This window comes from Eublepharis macularius, chromosome 6 (assembly GCF_028583425.1).
Source record: "Eublepharis macularius isolate TG4126 chromosome 6, MPM_Emac_v1.0, whole genome shotgun sequence".
NCBI lineage: Eukaryota > Metazoa > Chordata > Lepidosauria > Squamata > Eublepharidae > Eublepharis > Eublepharis macularius.
In genome coordinates this window covers 68,588,087-68,607,708 of record NC_072795.1, presented here as the reverse complement: position 1 = coordinate 68,607,708, position 19,622 = coordinate 68,588,087, and the positions used below count along the sequence as shown (strand labels likewise).

Below are 19,622 nucleotides of genomic sequence, written 5' to 3'. Positions count from 1 at the left end.
AATGCCACTAGAAAATGGCCACCAGCCCAATTACTCCTCCTGTCAAGCTAATCAATGGAACTTTGCCAATCTACAGTTGTCAGGGTAGAGTTGCAATTCCATTCAGTGCCCAAAATATCATCACAAACCAGGTCTAAGACTGAACGTCTCCAAGGGAAACCACTGGGCAGCAGTGAATGTCACCTACTTTCTCTGTAATAATAGGGTGAACCAATTATGGCAATTACAGGCAAAATAGTGTGGAAGTATCCAGTATTTGACTGCATTAGAAGAAGGATAAAATCTGCTTTTAGAGCTGGTGATAGACATTTGATTTCAGGAGTCCTTTCTAACATGTACATTGGTGGATGTAACAGGTCATAGACTAATTTTGCATGTTTACTGCTTACACTGAAAGTTCCCAGATTTTTCACAAGTGTATGAGTGAAATACTTTTTAAAATTAACATGGCATCTAAAGTGCATGTGAACAGAAAGGAGTGCTTTGTATTTGTATGTGTGTTTGGGAGCATCAAGCAATCAAATAATCTGTAGGCTTCAAAAATCTGTACAGCTGCCCATTTGGTGGCTTTGTACAGCACAAAGAAGATAGAGAGGGGAGGTGTGATGCTTTGTTTCCCACAGATGTTTCCTGGTAATATGAAAAGTGGATCATACTGAACATAGTACAATGTTGACCAGTAGTATGCTACCAATGAAACTTCCTTGGGGAGTGGGATAAGAAACCAGATGTTCCACCTAAATTTGACATGAATATGCAGCTCTTGGTAGAGTTTTTCAGATTCTCACATGACCTGATCCACAGATGAGTATACAACAGAAGGTATGAATTGTATAATAATTATAGTCATCCTTGTTTGTCCATTGCAGCAAGAAGAAACAAACAATTGTAACAAAATTTATGCCTGGGGTGTGGAGGATAAGGCTGGCAGTGATTTAAGCATCCTTACCTTCTTACTTGTCCTCCGTGCAACATCATCATTGGAACCTTCCAAGGTTAATCTTTCATGTGAAGAAATGTTGGGACTTCATTGCACACACATATGCATGAAAATTATAACCCTTAGTTTTGTAAAGTGAGTCCAGACCTTTTTGTTAACAAAACATCTGCATCTGGTAGTCTCTGTACGTGAGACTTCTTACACGAGGATGCTCAAGTGTAGGGAGATACAATGTTAGCCAGGAAGCATAGTTTTAAAAGACAGAGCTGAAGGCTGTGTCAAGTTCACCTTTTTACACAGGGCCTGCAGGGAGATTGCTTCTCAGAGGGTTTGTTGATTGCATTTTTGTCTCCCCGAAGGGGAAGTGAAATTCACAGAGCCTTTGGAGAGGCAAAGGTGAAATTAACAAACTCTGAGGAAGGATCTCTACCAGCTTTGTATTTTTAAACTACCCTCCTGGAGAGAGATGAAATTTACAGAGCCTTTGGCTCTGTCTTTTTAGACTATGCTTCCCAGCTAACATTGCGTCTCCCTACACTTAAGCGTCTTTGTGTAAGAGTTCTTGTGTAAAGATCCAGAGGAGTTAGCCGTGTTAGTCTGTAGTTGCAAAATAGTAAGAGAGTCCAGTAGCACCTTTAAGACTAACCAACTTTATTGTAGCATAAGCTTTCGAGAACCACAGTTCCTTGTGTAGACTCTGGATGTCAACCACTAAACCGACCACTAGATGGTGATATTCAAACATGTATTCGTTCTGCTTCACTTTCTCCATTGCCTGTATTTTCACATTATTTTTTCTTCTATTGTTCATTTCCTGTAGCTTCAACTGAAAATGCATTTCTGGCTGTAACTTACACTCTGCACCTGGGATGCAATTCTCAGCCAACTATCCCTCTTTTAAAAGCAATTAAAATTTTCAGTCGCACAGCAGACAGACTCACTTCAATAAACCAAGAAAGTAGATAGGCACAAATGGCACGTGACAAGGAGACTCATACAAGTCTCTCTGAACATCTAAACAAATCAAAAGATCCCTTTTTTGTCCTATGGTGCTTGATGTGTAAGAGGAAGCTGTTTCAACATAATTAGCAAATGAAGTCATGAAGGGAATCAATGAAAGGTACAGAAAGAAGCAGGGTTTAGCTTTGGTGCACACTCTATAACTCAACTGATTCAGAAATGTTTGTCATGCACCTGCTGCCTCCCTCTTTCTCTATGCTCTTGAACTATAAAACAGACAGCAAAGTACCAAAACAATAAGATCTGACTATTATTGACAGTTAAGACTAACCCAAACTGGAAAAATTGAATACATTAAAGAATGTTTTTTATTTATATTTCAATTTATATACCGCCCATCCCCAGGGGCTCTGTTCTTAGTCAATGTCTCCAGACCTGTCCCTACTACATTCCCTCCCCATCCCCTGCAGACTTTTCCTTACAGTACTTATTGGTGGAGAGTACCATCAAGTTACAGCCAATTTATGGCAACCCCTGAGGCATTTTCTTAGCAAGAAACTAACAGAGGTGGTTTCCCATTGCCTGCCTCTGCATAGTGACCCGTGTCTTCCTGGAGGTCTCCCATCCAATTATTAACCAAGGTCAACCATGCTTAGTTTCTGAGATCTGACAAGATCAGGCTTGCCTGGGCTATCCAGTTCAGGGTACAAGCCCCATTTATTCCACCATAAATTTCAGAAATACTATTCTTTTTCTACTGTGGTCCAACACAGAGCATAGCTGTTCCTTCAAATATCTAGCAAGAACCAAAGCAAGCACTTTCCTATGCAAGATAAAGTAACAGTAGTTTCAACATTATGCAGAAGAAAGATCTCTCACTCCTGAGTGAAAGGACTGTAGCCTTAGTTTCTGTACATACTTGACTGACTTGTGGGTTTCTGGGCTGTTGAGTGGTGGTTTACATTCACCTTTTGTAGGCAATCAACAATGGAGAAGGGCTCATTCCCCCCCCCCCCACCATTCATATCTTGTTCTGTATTTCCAGAAATCAATGGGCTTAGACTGCAGTAGCTTTCTTAAGGATTTCACTGTAAACGTTGCAAAAGGAACGGTGGTGGCAGGGAAACAGGTGTTACAGAGTGAGGCTAGTTTTAAAACCAGAAGCAGTCGAATGAAATGATTACTCCTTTGACTGGATTTTGCTTTCAGCCAGCATTTCTTCATGCATATAAAGAGTAATCATCTATAGGATACCCAAATGAACTTTATCCACAATCACAGTTATCCAGTTAACGCAAGGAAGGGAATGGTTGTGAAAACTTACTTTGCAATATATTTTGTTAGGAGTCCAGGGACACCCGAAATACCCTCTTATTTCCATTTATGTGTCTTTCTCCCAAGGTTCATGAAGCACACAATATACTGATAAAACACTACTCCATCTGGATTGCACCCCAACTACATCAAGGTGGATTTTATGTTTGTTTTTACTAAAACCACTTCTCAACTTCTCCTCTGTGCTATACAAAAGAACACTGAAATGAATGTACTACCACGTCAAGATTTTGGTTTTGTAACATTCCTTCACCGCTGCCCCATCTGTAAATGAAAGCTGCAGTAAACTGAGCACCTACAGTGCTCTGCCCAAATTAGAACTCCCAAAGCCAGGCAGAAATTCAGACATGGAGATGTCCAGAAGCTTCCCTCCCCGCACAGCCCACACACAAATCTCCATGGGATTCCTAAATCAACTTTATTCACAATCACAGTTATCCAATTGTCACACTGGATGGAATAAGTCTCTTTTTATAAACATAACACAAAACTTTTTTTGTTTAAATAATGCAATTAAAAGAGAAAGTTCTCATTTGAATGCCATTGAACCACATGAATTATTCTGGATCCTACATGTGAACACAGAAAATGAAACCTAAATTCTCCCAATGCTGATGGTCCTCTTCCACTTGAAGCTTCTCCTAGCATCCTAAAATTTGGTCCTCAACACATGTATGGCCAGCCCAAGGCTCAGTAGAAGGGAAATGAAGGCCCCCCGTCTTGCTCCATCTTTTACAAGTGTCATCCTGAGACAGGTTGGCCTAAATATGTGTATACATAAGGTGCTATTGGAAGAACAGGAGAGGGGGGGGGACTACTACTGACTCAGGACTGAAAAATAAGGGGACTTGAGCTCAGGTAGACAGAGACATATCCTGGCCCACTTCCATGACCAGTCAATGCTGGCAGTCTGAACATCAGTTTTGCAATTCAGCTCCTCTTTGAGGACTTACGGACCTTGCCTCTGGTGTCTATCTTTCATCTCTGTCTGCCAAGCACAAAGAAAACCACATTCCACCACTAATAATCTTGAAAGGTCATCTTAAGTTTTCTTTGAAGTTAATCGTTTATTACCCACTTCCCACCTCCAAGCCCTGAAACATAGGCTTGGGTAATTTATAATGCCTCAATATGGCTTGGAGGGGAGAAGGCTACATGAATAAACTTTGGAAATCTTCAGCCTCACCTGAATGACCCCCCCCCCTTTATGTACCAAAAGCTAATGAATTAGTTCTATCATTTCTACTGACACGTTTTCTCCCTCACATCCTCTTCAGAAGCTCAGTTCAGGGTACATGATTCCCACTCCCATTTTGTCCTCATAACAACCTTGTGAGGTAGATTAGTTCAAAAAGGAGGGACTAGTCCCTGGCTCTCCACTGGGCATCCTGGCTGAGTGGGGATTGGCTCTCCCTGATCCTAATTTGATACTCTTACACCATACGGGCTCCTTGCTTTTGCAGCAAACCACAATTTGCCTGTCTATCCAAATAAGCAAACCGGGAGACAAGCAATCTTAGTTTGTAAGGGAAAGACAAGCCACACTTTGGCAGCTCAGCATTATTATGGCCAGCCCAAGGCTCAGTAGAAGGAAAATGAAGGCCCCTGTCAGGAAGCAAAGGGACTATGTGAGCAAGTGCAAAACTCCTTTCAGTCTTATTGATAGCCCGATCCATAGTTTGTCAACATGGCTCTAGTAGTAGCCAAAGGCTGGGTCCCTCTCTGTCCTCCCTCTTCCTAACACTTGCATAGTTACTTCACCCAATTCAGTTTTGGTTTCTAGAGTCTTTTTCTGCTTAAAAATCCAAAGGCCTGACTATTCTCTAGCCAAAGCAAAATCTTTCCCTCCTTCACATGTTGCAGGTTCCATCTCTTGTATGTAATACCTTAGAGATGCAAGTAATTTACTCCTTTGATTAGACAAACACATTTGTCACACTCATCCTTTTTATTACTGACTTTTATTGCAGCCGGGGAAGGAAGGAGAGACTTTTGTTCTTCCTTGAAACATTCCCCTTTTCAGCAAAGAGTAACAGTTGGACAGTGCAGATACCAATAACTGGATAGAATGAAGGAGCAGTCATCCCCTATAGTGAAAGTACTATAGCCCCCATTTGCTAGATCCTGGGAATAATTGAATTATATAAGACATTTGTCCTTGCAGACAAGAGCTCTGATCTAGCAAGAAGCAAGTGTGTACAAAAACCAGGGCCAGTGCCTATGCTCTCCTTTCATAATTCCTCCTTTATGCTTCTAGGACTCTGCAGAGGAGGTTCCCTTAACTGGTTCACATTGATATAGATGTTTGATGCCACTCAAAGAGAGAAAACAAGAAACTTCAGGGCTGCTCCCTCCCTCACAGACAGGAGACTGGAGCTGTCAGTATTGACTACACCATCTACCTGCTCATTGTAGATGTGCATGCCCTCTGTGGGTTGGTGTGAATTTTAGGATCAGGGGCCAGCTAATCGGACATTCAAAAACAACGTATAGTCTGGTAAGATTTTCTGATACAATTCTATTGTTCTAATAGCCACCATTGTATTTGTGGCTTTTCTAGCAGAGATGCCCAAAGGGATTTTAATAAATGCATTTTCTAGCAAATGTTTCCTCTGGCAGAAAGATTTTTCTCCATGCACAGTAGCAGCATCAACTATACACAGCATTTATCTATGAAAAATATCATTCTCACACAGGCTCAGGTTGCCAGCTTTCATGGAACACTGTCCAAGAAGAAACCTGGGATGAAACTCCCCCAAACACTCTCTCATGTTAAAATATCTTAGAGAAACATGTAAATACCAAATGAAAATCGAGTGAGCCCAAGAGATGTTCTTAGGAATAACAACAACAACAACATTCAATTTATATACCGCCCTTCAGGACAACATCCACTCAGAGCAGTTTACAAAGTATGTTATTATTCTCCCCACAACAATCACCCTGTGAGGTGGGTGTGGCTGAGAGAGCTCTAGAAGAGCTGTGACTGACCCAAGGTCACACAGCTGGCTTCAGGTGGAGGAGTGGGGAATCAAACCCAGTTCTCCAGATTAGAGAACTGCTGCTCTTAACAACTATACCAAACTGGCTCTAGAGGTTTTAGGCTATCTAATTCCATCGCCACTACCTCTAAAAAACTACATTGCTTCTTCCCATTTTCCACCTGTAAATATTTCACAATCAAAATGTTACAAGGGAATGAAATTGTTTAAATTTCCATAGTTTCTTCCTCCACTGCTATCTTAGGCCAACCTCTGGCCCTAGTCCAGTTGCTGCTTGGCTTAGCCACTGATTGTCCCATCATGCTATATATATATTTATCTTGAGCCCCAAACCCAAGATGTATATCAGAGCCCATGCCAGGCTTCTGTGACTGCAAGCTAGCCCTTTCATGTTTTTGGAAAATAAGCTGTTCCAGGTGGAGTTTTAATCCTGTTTTTATGCTGTCACCTCCCTCTGCCCCATGCAATGAGTTAGAAATGTATGGATGCATACAAACCTGATTCTATCCTTGTTCACTCCGAAGTAAGTCCCATTGATTTCAGCAGGGCTTACTCTCACATATGTGTGCACAGGTTTGTAATTCTGCCTATATTTGTAATTCTCATATCTACTTAGTCCTCATAGCTTTTTATAGGACTACAGATGTACTTCTGCAGCGCATTTACACTGGGCTGTGATGAGCATGGTCATGTTAGGTACAGGTTCAGATGATTTTAAGAGGCCGCAATAGGACAGGGGCCCCTAGCTGACCAGTACAAATTAACTTGGAAGGTCCAGCTTGCCAAAAGATATGGCAAAATGAATTCCTGCTCTGTCTACTTCTGGTCCTCTTGGGGACACACACAAGCTTGGCTCTGGTTCTCTTTAAAAATGTTTTATTGTGTACACTTGACATCATGGGATGCCAGGTACAAGCTACGAATGTGATACAAAGTTGTTCAGCTACCAGAGTGTAGTTTGCAACTACAGATGAGCACATCTCATTTAAAGCAAGACTCCTAACGTGCTGCTGCAGGTTTTCTGTGAATCAAGCACCATGTGACTGAAGCCCAGTGGCAACTCCTAGGCACTGAGGCTCCCATTTCTGGCTTGTAACAAGCTCAACTACGAGTTCTTTTCATGCAAGTGTTCCTTTAAAAATGCATCAGCTTATACCTTCTCTGAACTCTTAAGTCCCAATACTTTGCACAACATGCTCTATATTGATAAAGGCCCTCTGGCATGATAATTGCAAGCAAAATGCCTGAAATACCTGTATACTTTGGCTTCCAGTATGTAATGAATTGGTCAAGTACTAAATTTTCCGCTAACAGACGTGAGGAGCAATTTCTGTCAACTTCCTCCTCCTTGTTAAGATCCCGTTCCCCATGAGCTGCTCAGTGTGCTACAGTGGTGGTGTGGGGGGAGAGGCAGAAATGTTCTGTTGCACGGACAAAAGTACCTTTTGCGAGTAGTAAATTTACTCTAGATCTAACCCATTCAGAATAGCATTTGCAGAAGCATTCCAGAATCTGAATCCAACCCATGGCAGTGCCATGGCAGGCATGTCTTTTTAATGTAATATTCCCAGATGTACCTGCGAGGAGACCTAAAGAAATGCACTTTTAGCACATTGCTTGGCTGCATGGGGGCAAATAGCAAGGAGCATTTTCCCTACCAATGTACATTTTCACTGCCTGGCTTGGTGGTAGCTTCTTGAGTCCCAGAACTGTAAGATGCAGCTAGGGTTTTGAGAAAAGAAAGAATTCTGTTTTCCTCAGAACAAGACTTTTGGTGAGCATGGGCAGCCAAGCATGCAGCCCAACACCCATTGTGCTGGTCCCTGTAAACTAGATGTGCTGGAACCAGTGCTGTAAACTAGATGTGCTGGAACCAGTGCTGACTACAGCCGTTCATGTTTTTAGAAAGCAGGTACTGGAATGTCTGGTCCAAGTTAAGGGGGAGGGTCCGTTACCTGACTGGAAATGCCTCTCAGTCTGTTTCTGCTTAATTTTGTGGATAAGCTCAAAAGCTTTCTGCCCTTTTCCTTCCAGGAGTGAAAAAACCCACGGCCACACTGAATTTTCAGTGCAATGCCTGAAGGGTGGGGGGATCCACTCACCTCCCTAACACAAAGTTGGGCTGTGAACTTCTCCCAGCCATGGTGGCCTGTGGCATTTCAAGTATGGTGAGCCCACTTAGAGTTAAGTGGCAATAGAGCTGCAATTCCTGGTTTAGTCTTTTGTCAAATGAAAGAGAAAAAATAGTGAGCCAGTGAAGAAGGAGGCATTGTGCTTGTCCATCCTGGCATAACCTGCTGCAGCAGACAGTGAAAGAAAGCACCAAGACTTCAGCACACCAGACATATTCACAATGGTGGAAGCAAGAGAAGGCAGGATGATGGGAAGGCAGGATGATGAGAAGGCAGGATGATGGGAAGAGGGCCTTCAGAATCCTTCATTAAACTAAGTAAACATACATATTTTTAAAAAATGCATTTCCAGTCCTGCTTGCGCTCTCTCTCTCTCTCTCTCTCTCTCTCTCTCTCTCTCTCTCTCTCTCTCTCTCTCTCTCTCAGTAACTAAATAAATCAAGCTCTGTGTTACACATTCACTTTGGCCAGTTCTTAAATTACTAACAAATTTACTTCCTTCTAAGTTGAGGCAGATGTTCAAATGTCTTGCTGAAAAGCTTTTGTGCACCTTCATTCTTATGGCTTCTAATGAGTTCCATGATTTTTAGACAGCAGATGTGAAAGGAACCCTTTGGCCTTTGAATCCAACCCCTGATGCAATGCTCAAGAAAGGTGGAGGGGAAGGGGAGAAAAAGAGGCTGGGGAGGGAGGAGTCGTTGACATGCATAAGAATAAGACCAGCTGCTTCTATGGGACGGGTGGAGAGGCGACTTGCAGGCTGGAAGGGAAGGGAAGACAGAACCTGTAGAAAGCAGAATGCAAAGGCTATAAAGTAATAACTCCCCTCCACACACTCACACACACAAATATACACACAAACCATGAGCAGCACAGCGCAGAAAAGAACAGACAGAGATAGCATACGGCCAATATCTATAGGGGGACAGTGGGGTCTGTCTGCCACTGGTGTGCCTTAAAGACTGTTAAGAAAATAGTTGGCAGCTGTTCTTAGCATGCCAGATGGCTGGAAACTAAGGGAGAATATGGGAGGAGGGCTTTTCTGTCCCCCAAAGTGGTTTTAGTGCTCAAATGACTTTTTCCTTTTCTATTCTATTGGGCTTCCAAACAGGGCATGCTACCATGCCCAAGCACAATGCAAATATTTTGCATCCCTCCCTTGTTTCCTTCTTTCAGTGTCCAAACAGAGGAAAGATAGGGAAAGGGGCAAGGGGCAAGGAAGGAGAGGAAGGTATGACAGCCAACCTTTCTTGTTGGCTGCACATCTAAGGGTTGGCAGTAACTCTGCTAGGGATTTGGGAAGGGAGAAATCTCTAATCTTCAAAACTCACGCAGCAAAGTTTTCAGAATCCACACTGTGTGTGAGGATGGAGAAAACTAGCCACGAGAACAACCCTTTCTCACCTACCCTTGTCTCACTCAATGTCATAAGCAGATCTCACCAGCCCCTAACCTTTATGGCATGCTGTCCTAGGTGCTGCGATAGGTCTTGATGATGTCCTTGATGGCACGTCTGCAGATAGGACAACAGGCATTGGCCATCTTCTTGAGTTTGAGCCCACAGGTGTAGCACAGACACATATGTCCACAGGAGTAAATCACGGTGTCTACCATGTTCTCATAGCAAATGGTGCATTCATCATTCCAGGACCCTGAGATGAAAGGGGTAAGAGGGGATTCTGGCATGCTGACTGGAGAGTTTGGAGCAGTGCCTGAAATATAAGAAATGCTGTCATTCTTTTATCAACTCATTCCTGGGATAAAAAAATAAGACTCCAAGGCCAAGCTGTAGCAAAAGGTGGAGATTACCTGTTATACATTTCTTGTGAAACTCTATAAAGCATTGATCTGATCACTATCAAAGTTTTGGGTTAGACTGATCCCATTGGCAAGGTTTGTTTATATCTCTCCTGCTCCTCAAATTTTTAAAAAAATGGTTCCTAGGGTAGCTTAAACACAAACATTTATTCTACATTCAAAAGTACAGCCCTTAATATTCTTACCAAATAGCTGGTTTTGCCTTTTTAAAAGAACTGTGTGCACTTTTCCTGCTGTTCCATGTGCGCTTTATTGGACCAGTGCCTTCATGTTCCATAGATGTACCCTTGCCAATTTCATGCTGCTTTGTGAATTTGGATTTGGTTACTTTGAAATCCAGCGGTCACCATACAAATACAAATTTTGTTTGCAACTGTGATTTCAAATTTTGAAAATTGTCCCTAGAAACGTCTTCCCCTTACAGTCTGTGGGAGCAGACAACAATCTTTCACACAGAGATCTTTTAAAGAACGGAAAGAGTTTAGGATGGGGTCTCTTTCAGCCTGTAGTACTGAAATTGGAAACAGATGCAAAGATGACCAGTCCTTACTTACCACCCATTGAGCTGCCAAGTGGGCCAGAACCACAAGTACTCAGAATGGGGTCAGACACTCCACTGCAGAGGATGGAGGGCGAGTTTGGAGATGAAGTGGGGGAGCTTGGTGCAGACGGACCTAGTCGCTCAGCCATGAGAGTAGAACCTGCACAAGAGAGTGAAATGCAGATTGAGTTTTACTGGAACTGGCTCAGATATGCAGGGGCAAGCAAACCTGGTTGCTGCATGCTCCACAACATGGCTAGTGTCATCATGTTCAAATGGGGAAAGCTCACAGTGATAATGCAAAGTTCTGAACTGCTGAGATTTAAGTCCTAGTTATTTTGAAAAGAGAAAGTATATAATAGTTGGTTTGGTGGCTGCATTTTGCCCACCTACCCCTACCCAATAATAACTGCTGCTCCTTGGCCAAGAGAAAGACTATTGCCACTGAGCAGGGAGCCAACTGGTCTCCAGAACATCCTTCTATAAAAATTGCTCCCATGGGGATGGAAGCTGCTACTAGTCACAAGCTGTAGCACAGTGGTTAAGTGGTTCAGCTGCGAATCAGCACTCTACTGGTTAGCACTCTACTGGTTCGAATCCCACTACTGCCATGAGCTCAGTAGGTGGCCTTGGGTAAGCCACTCCTCTCAGCCCCAGCCCCCCAGCTGTATTGTGGGGATAATGATAATGCTAACTTGTTCACTGCTCTGGATGAGACACTAATCTGTCTAGAAGAGCGGTATATAAGCACTGTTTTGTTTTGTTTTGTTTTGTTTTGTTTTGTTTTGTTTTGTTTTGTTTTGTTTTGTTTTGTTTTGTTTTGTTTTGTTTTGTTTTGTTTTGTTTTGTTTTGTTAAGATGGCTTGCTCCAAAGTTAGAACTGGGGAGTGAAAGTTGATGGTCACAAGATCATAGGGTTTGTTTGCTTTTAAATGCCTGGGACTCATAGCTGTATTGTAATTGCAATGAAAACATTAATCATTCACACTTTCTGTTGGTCCTCAGCTTCTTATTGCAGTTTACATGGAACCTGTCACAGTTGCTTGATCTTACTTTTAAGGAAACCAAATGCAGAAAGAAAGAAAGAAAGAAAGAAAGAAAGAAAGAAAGAAAGAAAGAAAGAAAGAAAGAAAGAAAGAAAGAAAGAAAGAAAGAAAGAAAGAAAGAAAGAAAGAAAGAAAGAAAGAAAGAAAGAAAGAAAAAGGCAGGCAGGCAGGCAGGCAGGCAGGCAGGCAGGCAGGCAGGCAGGCAGGCAGGCAGGCACCTTTGTCTATCTATCAGTTGGGAGTTGTACACATTATTGTTGCATCCAGAGCTTATCAGACAGGAGTACTAGGCCAAATCTGAAGAGGGTTCCTACTCAGGCTGTGCACAGGAAAAAAAATTGATTGATGTGGTTCACTAATACTGAACTGGGGGGAAAATGCACAATTTGAGGAATACCAAATTCATTCTCCAGTTCAGTTCGGAAATACGGAACAAATTCAGCCACTGTTTCCTATGGGAAACTCAATCCAGAAATTTCCGGTGGCCTGGGGAGATCATTTTCACCAAATTTCACCAAATTTGCAGAGGACCTACTCCTCATTGTCCTCTAATAACCCCCCCCCCCAAGTTTCATAAAGATTAGACACTGGGGGGCATTTTATGGCCCCCCAAAAACATACCCCCAGCCACCTCCAATTTCTATTATTCCCTGTGGGGAAAACCTACAACTAGCCTAGCTTAAAAATACTTTTTTAAAGTTCACATTTTGTAACTCCACTCCACTCATTAGGCAGCAGGATCCAGTTACAGTCCAAAGCAGGCCAGGAGAGAAAGCCAACAGCTAATAGCAGCAAGCAGGCCGTCTCTCTCAATCTCCAGGCCAGAGCAAAATGGAGGCTGATTGAGTCTTACCTCAGTCAAGGAGACTGACTGAGGCAACCCTCCTTGCAGCAATTTTAAAAAAGGCAGTCTTCTTCTTAAGAATCCCATTGGCCAGAAAAGGAGAGCTGCTACAAGGATTGGCCAATCCCCTCCCCCTTCCTTCCCCTTCCCCCTTCTGCCTCTGACTCACTCTCCCTCCTTTCTCCCATCTAGTAAAAAAGACAGGAAGAAGTGTTTGTTTGCTGTTAATTAGCAAAGGAACTGCAAGGAACACTCATTCTGACTTCATTCGGTAATACAGATTTAAGGTTGGTAACACCAAATTTTACCGAATCAGGTAAAATTCGGTAATTTTTACTGAATTCTGAATCTGAACTGCACATCCCTAATTCCTATCCCTTTAACAGTAAAAGAGAGGGAAAAGTCTACTTTGTACTGGTTCTCATGTCACTATAGTACTGTGATGAGAAAAGCCACACGAGGTGAAATTCTCCCTCGTATGAATCTCTTAAAAGCACATGAGCCCTCTCTGGGTCTGAACTTGGCAATCCTAGACACAGAACTGAAAGCAAGAGTAACATCCAGCCTGAGGAAGCATTCCACAGAACCTGAAAGCTCATAACCTGTTGTGTGTAATTTGGATGGTCTTAATAAAAGGTATTATGTGGGCTGGGTTTTTGAATTTTGCTTTTGGACTAACACAAGTGCTAACAACTTTTCTCACCTCCTTTCCCCATCTTATTTTATAAACCAGGGACTTGCCAGTATTCAAATTATATGCTAGAGTGTGTGCTCCTGAAATAAACTTCATAACAATGTCTCCATAACTTATCAATGTAACCTGTTGTCCTAGCTGGTTTAGCAATATACAGTTTCTTAATTTTGATTTTACAATTTGGGGTGAAAAGTAATAAAATGAGTAATGTTGTTTCCATGTAACACTCCACATGGCAAGATCATTGAGAACAATGTGCAGAAAAAATGCAGTTGTTACGAATGGGTTGTTAAGTCAACATCAAATATTGGCTAATCGTGGCAGTCCTGGGCTATTTTATCCTAGCAACCACACTGCAGTTTGGCTTTTGTAGATTGAGTCTAAACTGATTATCATCAGTTAAATAATAGGGGAAGAAGGAGGAAACGATAGCCTCTAGCTCAAAAATAAGCAGGGCTGACGACTCTCAACCAAGCTCACAGTGGAGTTTGTTTTCCTTTGAAGGCAAGCATTGATCTATGTTAGATAATACCATTTCCATGACTCCTCCTCCACTACTTCAACTGAAAAGAAACAAAACACAGAAAGAAAACTGCTCTCAACCCTTGCAATGGCCCAATATGGTTTGATTCACAAAATTTTAATGTCAGCAATCAGCAGGGGAGAGGTTGTTTTAAAAAAAAAAGCTAGGAATCCTCTGATTCCTTCGGCCAACAGTCACTCAACTGGGGAGGGCCATAGCTCTGTGGTACATATCTTTTGAATAAAGAAGGTCGCCTATTTGACTGCACCTGGTAGCCTTTTACCTCTGCACCTCAGGCATAACTAACTGGCCCACACTGACAAGATGTTGGAAGATTCACATGATCAGATCTTCCCAGCATTTTTTAAAGCACATGTATAGCCATACAGGGACACAAATCAGACTATGATCATGCAGGAGAAGGGTGGGGTTAATCTTTCCACCCATGCAGGATACCTAAATCAGGATCCCACACGCCCTTGATTTTTTTATCAACCTTGCAATTGTAATTGTTGTTAAAAGGATGCTGGGAGATCAGCGACCTCCATCACATCTAATTTGACCCTCATATTCTTCCATCTCCCTCACCACTCATCCCCGCCCCCTTTTGTTACATTTTAGAGTGTAAGGTTGTACTCCATAAAGTGCCATGCACATTGATGGTGCTATTTCTATAATAAATCATTAATAATAATAATCGCAATACTATACCATAATAACAATAGTAGCGGGGCTGAGAAAGATCTCTGCCTGAGATTCTGCAAGTCACATTAGGCTGTAATATGGAGACCTCTTACTGCTGCTCAGTGGAGCACTGGGAGCAAAATGGGGATGAGGGGACCAGCAGTGCACCAATTTCCATGATGTCATTTCCAGTGCAAACCAAGAAGTTACATCACTGCATAGGGGTGACATTTTAGAATTCACCCAAAACTCTATCGTTTCAAGTGATTCCTGGAACATGGGTTCTAGAGCATGAAAACTCTTTCAAGAAGCAATATATATTGCTTTATATATGCCACAAGCCACCTCTTTATTTTTTGCTGCAACAGATTAACACAGCTACCTCCCTGGCACTGTAGCAATAAAATGTTGTGACCCCCCATAGTGCAGTGGGTGGCCTGTCAAGTATGTACACAGAAGCCCAGCCATGCTGAGACTGGCATCCATAATCAACACTGGGGTTTTGGCAGCAAGGATATATGTTATTCCAGGCTCTGTCAAAGCTTTGCCAAGTGGGACTGGACAGTTCCAGCCATTCCTAGTAAAGACTACAGTTAGTCTGCGGTGCTGCCATTTCCTCTCGCCATGTATCTGGTTTATTGCTTCAAGATAGCCACAAGACTCTCTTATTTGTTTCAGAACTGACCCCTTATCCCCCCCCCCCAATGCCATTAGCTGTATGAGGTGATCTGTTACAGTCCTCTGTTTGCCCTAGTGATGATTATCTGAATGTTCTGGAAGCTGCTCCCCCTCATCCTCCCCCCATCTGTTCAGATGAAGAGAATTGTACTGTATATTGTAAACACCCTAGGAAGGGAACAGATCTCACCACAGTTAATATACACACAACAAAAAGAGAGACATTAAACAGCAGCCAAGAAATGTACAAAACAAAAGCCTTCCTCTCATATGTTTGGCCTAAATGAGGCTCCATCACCAGAGAACAGTATGGCTTATATCTCTGTGGATGAGAACCTACATGTCCTCTTGCACCAAATATCAAAGCTGCAGCCTGGGTGTTCCACTGATGTTTCCTACTATAAACATATAACGTGGGTATGCAGCAGCTGTTCTCCACAGAGCTGCCACCAGTCCCAGCTTTCTCTGACATTTGACCTCAGCTTATCCAGTGAATCCAGGCAGCCACATAAAAGTACTATAAGTTCTAAGTGCCCCTTAACGGCATGGGAGCTATCAGTGCATCTCCCAGTAAGATCAACATCCAAGGTCACCTGGCCCATGTCACAGCTCCTTCCCACACCAGTATCGTTCCTCCCAACCAACATTATAATTGGGAGGAGTTGCAACATAATCTTCTCCACACAGTTCTAGAGTTCTTATGTAACCAAGTGGCAAAGGCAAAAGTCTGATGAACTTGTACTAGTAAAAGTTTTGAGTAACAGAAACAATTTCAGACTATCCACCCACCACCCTTTTTCATTCCCAAAGAGTAAAATCCACTCCATTCTGCTATCCTTGAGGCAACTTAAAACTTAATTGATAGATATGTCTGCTGTGCCAGATCCAAACAAGAAGAAAGTCATTCTACAGACCGATAACAAGAGGGGAAGTCTCATGGCATTAAAATTTTCCCTGACATGTTCTGTGCTCTTTTGAAACCTTCTCCACATTTTGCTGGAAGAACAAACCTGGGTGTTATCAGAAAGTTTAGTCTAGTCTGTCACTCTTGTAAGTAGCCTGAAAAAACCTAACTTATTACAGCATTCATGCAGGGTAAGCTAAGCGTTATTTGTCCTGATAAGCACATCATAATTCAGTAAGAATGGTAAATAATCCTGTATCTAGTTTATTCAACACAGGCAGGCCAAGGCCTGATAAGATAAAGGAGCTGATATATCACTTAATACTAACAAATCATTTCATCCTGATCTGTCCTAATATTCTGACTATTATTTTCCATTCTTTCAGAATATAAAGGTTATGTGCCACTTGAGTGGCAGTTTGCAGTACCTTCACATTGATAAAAACAAACATAAATCACTCCAAATGGAGTGCCCAAATGGCTGAGGAACTGGAGGTTTCTGCACTTCTTTCCCCTATCCCAAATGGGGTGATGGTACAGGAGGCTCCACAAGGCTGCTCATACTTGGATTCTGAGATCATCTCTAGGACTGGGCTAGATGCAGGGATTTTATCCATATGTAAAAGACTCCTGGGGTCACAGAACAAACCATGGCTCAGAAGGTCCCAAGTTCAATTCCCAGTATCTCCAATTAAATGCATCAGGAAGTGGGAGATGTGACCTTGGACAGCTGCTGCCTTTCAGAGGAGAAAATACTAAGCTTGCTAAATCAATTGTCTGACTCAGTATAAAGCAGCTTCATGTATTTAGCTGCAAACATGTTCTCCTTCCCTGTACTGAGCTGAATGATAGTAATTATAGTTTTCCCCAATATAGCATGTGAGATCCATACTATATAAGCAGTTATCCACATGTGTAGGTGATGTCCACAACCACAGCTGGATTGGACTCATTTTCTCTGAATAGCAACAAACAAGGCAAAAGAGAGCATCTAGGCACCAATAGAAATCAGGGCCCTTTCCACACATCCTTAAAGGGTTGGCCCACTCACTGAACACTAGCAGCTTCTCCCCTTGACTCAAGATGTCTCCATTTTCAAAATGGTTGCAGGGTGCTTGGCTTCCATTTTTTTCAGTGCCTTTCTGGGACCACAGGAAAGGGTGCTCCCAGAAAAGGTGCCAAAAAAATAGAAGCCAAACAGCCTGCAAACATTTTGAAAACAGAGACATCTGGAGTCAAGGGGGAAAGCCGCAGCAATCGGTGAGTAGGTCGTCCCTTTAAGAACGTGTGGAAAGGGCCTAGGTCTTCGGGGGAAAAGAAGAGATCCACTAAGAACAACAACATCTCATAAAAAACTGCAAGTGTCTAGAGTACACCATTAAAAAAGCTTGCTTCTACTTGCTATCATGCATTAATAATACTCATAGTGACATCCCAAGACTAAAAGGCATTCTTAGTGTGAGTTGTGAAAACACTTTTAGGAACAAAGGCTAACATTGATCAGGGTGACCCTGGAGCCTGTTCAAAGCATGGTTCTCATCCCAGGCACTGAGCAGATTACACTCATTTCAGTTTAAATGATGACAAAATAGAAAATTTGCTTATGGCAGTATGTAACATCAGAGCACAACCCTTTAGCGACCAAAGATTAAGTCCCTTTGGACGTTGCTTACTAATTAACATTACTAATGTACGTCTAATGTGCAAGGCAAAATAAATTTTAAAAAAACATTTGAGCCTGATGGAAGGTCTCACACAATATTTAACATAGTTAATGCTTTCCCAGGATGTGCCGAAAGCATCTAAAAAACTTTAGACAGATACCAGAAACCCGAAAGAAGCTGCTTCCAAACAAATTTCTACTGAAGCACTAAAGTGCTGTCTGCCTTGAGGTTTGTTGAACACTTTAGACAGTGAAGTGCCTTAGAACACTGGTATGATAAATTTCTGTCTTTTTAATAAGTCCATTTTCCATAACACAAAATTAAAACATGGCTCATAAAGCTTAGGAGTGCCCCAGAGCAATTTCTAGTTAAAGGAAGAGACCCATTTGGCACATTTTTGTGCAGTCATGGATTGTGTTTGCCAAGCTTGTCTTGCAGGGGCTTCATTTTAACTGATTAACAGCATTTTCCCAAGATAGCAAAATTGTTGCAAGCTGAAAGAAGATCAGATTTTTAAAAAGGACGAGGTGATGAGCCCAGCAGTTGTAGTGCTTAAGTCACCTTTAATGATTAATCTATAGCATAAAAAAGCCACTATTATAGAGATCTCCCAGCAGTATTCAGGGGTGAGTTCAATCCATAACTGTCCTTTGTAGATCAGATTCTCCAGTCTGGTGAACAATTTCACTTTCTTGAAATCTAGAATCTCTTTAGAAAGATGGACCTGACAGTATTAAGGCTACTTACTTCTTCCTCCTGCAGCAACACTAAATTACTTCATTATCCCTTTTGTTCTAAAACCTTTAACAATTTAGTTCTTCCTATGCACTCCAGTGTACATCTCCTTGATTTAACAAATCAAAGCAAGGCAGAGTACACATGATTGCTATGCCCTTGCAGGAAGACTATCAACCCACAGCAAATATGCCTCCTACCAGCCATTACAGAAGGGTTAGGAATACTTCACTGCTGGCACTGGACTTGGCCTAGTGCTACTGTGGTAGCTAGGGTTGCCTGATAGTCTGGATGGTCGATCTGGATAGACTGGTATTTGTTCTTGCTATCTGGTAAATAAATTGAGGGGGGAAATGGGCATACATATGAGTTCCAGGAAACCAGCAGTTTCAAAGGAGCAGAGTTGCAGAGGAGGTGGTGTTCAAGGGTTAAAATAGAAAGGAAGTGAAAAAATAAAGGAGAAAAACAAGAAAACAACGGCTTGGCTGTGGGGAGGGTGGGCTAGTGAAGGCAAAATGTAGCAGTGTTAGCATTTCCATCATTTCCAATCTGAGAGGAGAAAAGGAAGCTTCCTCTCATTAAGCAGCAAAGTAGTTTCTCCCCCTCCGTGAAAGAGGTAGGTACAGTTTTATTGTCGCTGTGAAGACTCTCCCCTGTGCTGCAAGGTGGGCAGTTCATTTTTGTTCATTCAGGTTGTGCTTTTTCTCCTTTCCCCTTCTCAGCTGGGGGGCTTCTTTGCCTGCCCTGCCTCACCCACCCCCACCAAGCTGGCTGCCTCTCCTGGCTCCCATCTGGGGAAAAACAGACTGCTTCTCTTTCTCTCTCTCTCTCAGTGGGAGGGAGTTGCAAAAAAGAGTGTGGGGTCCAATCAAGAGTGGGCAGCAGGCATGGTGAAGAACTTAAATTTCCATTGTGCCCTGTAACTGTCAGCCCAGACATTCTTGGCTGATCAGACAGTGGGATAGATGGAGGTGTGTATTTTCACTGCTCCAAAATCAGTGCAGCAGTCCCCGAAAATCTCTTCAGAGGCCATTTTCACCCCTGAGAATGGTTTTTCTCATTCTGCCCCTTATCTTTCTCCCAATCTTGGCAATCAGAAGCAGCAGCTTTTCCCCTGAAACC

At 42.4% G+C, this 19,622-nt stretch overlaps 1 protein-coding gene across 2 annotated transcripts in view; it reads right to left on the bottom strand.

Annotated features, from left to right (window-relative positions):
- Window positions 1–8,828: 8,828 nt before the first annotated feature.
- The window catches only part of NEURL1 (neuralized E3 ubiquitin protein ligase 1), a 90,596-nt gene continuing 79,802 nt past the window's right edge, over window positions 8,829–19,622 (bottom strand). The window contains exons 5-7 of one of the 2 annotated variants that reach the window (XM_054983776.1): window positions 10,742–10,888; window positions 9,823–10,081; window positions 8,829–9,129 (exon numbers count right to left, since the gene is read on the bottom strand). In XM_054983776.1, the coding sequence (XP_054839751.1) occupies window positions 9,840–10,081; window positions 10,742–10,888 (389 nt within the window). In that variant the 3' untranslated portion in view covers window positions 8,829–9,129; window positions 9,823–9,839. Of the gene's footprint in view, window positions 10,082–10,741; window positions 10,889–19,622 lie in introns of both variants that reach the window. The other variant, XM_054983775.1, reaches the window with a different exon arrangement.